The sequence below is a fragment of the Acanthisitta chloris genome, unplaced genomic scaffold (genome assembly GCF_000695815.1).
Source record: "Acanthisitta chloris isolate BGI_N310 unplaced genomic scaffold, ASM69581v1 scaffold35013, whole genome shotgun sequence".
Lineage (NCBI taxonomy): Eukaryota > Metazoa > Chordata > Aves > Passeriformes > Acanthisittidae > Acanthisitta > Acanthisitta chloris.
In genome coordinates this window covers 6,564-7,593 of record NW_008663823.1, presented here as the reverse complement: position 1 = coordinate 7,593, position 1,030 = coordinate 6,564, and the positions used below count along the sequence as shown (strand labels likewise).

At 56.4% G+C, this 1,030-nt stretch overlaps 1 protein-coding gene across 1 annotated transcript in view; it reads left to right on the top strand.

Moving 5' to 3' along the window:
* Positions 1-1,030, top strand: part of PLEKHA2 (pleckstrin homology domain containing, family A (phosphoinositide binding specific) member 2) — an 8,840-nt gene that overhangs the window by 5,552 nt on the left and 2,258 nt on the right. The window contains exon 6 of the mRNA XM_009071111.1: positions 888-1,030. Coding sequence (XP_009069359.1) covers positions 888-1,030 — 143 coding nt within the window. The remainder of the gene's footprint in view (positions 1-887) is intronic.

The window sequence follows — 1,030 nt, the reverse complement described above, 5'->3', positions numbered from 1 at the left end:
GGCTGGCGGCGGCCAGGGCCACCCTGCTGCCATGGCAATGCTCAAACCTCAGCTGAGCAGGAGGAAGGGGTTGGTTGGATGAGGAAGGAGCTGAGTGCAGCAGATGTTTCATGTCAACCATCCTCTGCGCTGCTGGGGGAAGGGAGGGCACTGCTGGGGGATGGGGCGATGCTGGCAGCAGGGCAGGGTCCAACCTTGGGGTGCACTGGGATGTGCTCAGGGAGAGCCAGGGGATGGGTGATGGGCACATGGCCACACCTGAAGCCCCTTCATGCTCGTAGCAGTGAGCATTGCACTTGGGGAGAGACAACTTGGGGCCAGAGGAGGCACAGCTTTTCTACCTGAACTCCAAACACCCCAGTGACTTTGGTAGAATTTGACTCTGAAAATGGGGAGCAGAGACTTTATGGCTTTCCCAAGCAGTTTATTCCCATGATACATTGCCTTCTCCTGCTGGAAAGCATCCCTGCTTTCTAACTTGGGTTTGTCTGGTGGTTCTTGTTCTCCTCACACCTTCAGTGGTGCAGTCGAGTCACCTCTCAATGCGCGATGAGCCAGGCAGATGAGCTCCTTTAACTCCCCTGCTGCAAGAGATTGTCTTCAGCCCTCAAATGCTTTTCTGTAGCCTTTTTCTGACTTTTTAACGTCGTTTTTAACACATGGATTCCAAAAGGATAAATAGTACCAAGGTGGCAGCCTGGAAAGCTGCACACAACAAGAGAACATCGGCTTGGACTCTAATGCCATTGCCCAGCACTGCCATTAGCCCTTGGCTCACACACTGCGCTCAGGGCTTGCATCAGGTGGCTTTTGCCTCCAGCTGGATGTCCTGCTTCCAGCAGAGAATTCCCCTGCCTGCTCCCAGTAACTGTTCTCTCTGGTTGCAGAACGGTGGGGATGGAGGGGAGGGCAGTGAGGTGGCTGCCCACCCACTGCTGCGGCGCTCGCAGAGCTACATCCCCCCCTCGGCCACCAAGCCGCCTGCGGGGCCCCCCGTGCTCAAGAGCGGCTTCTGCGTCAAGCAGGGGAA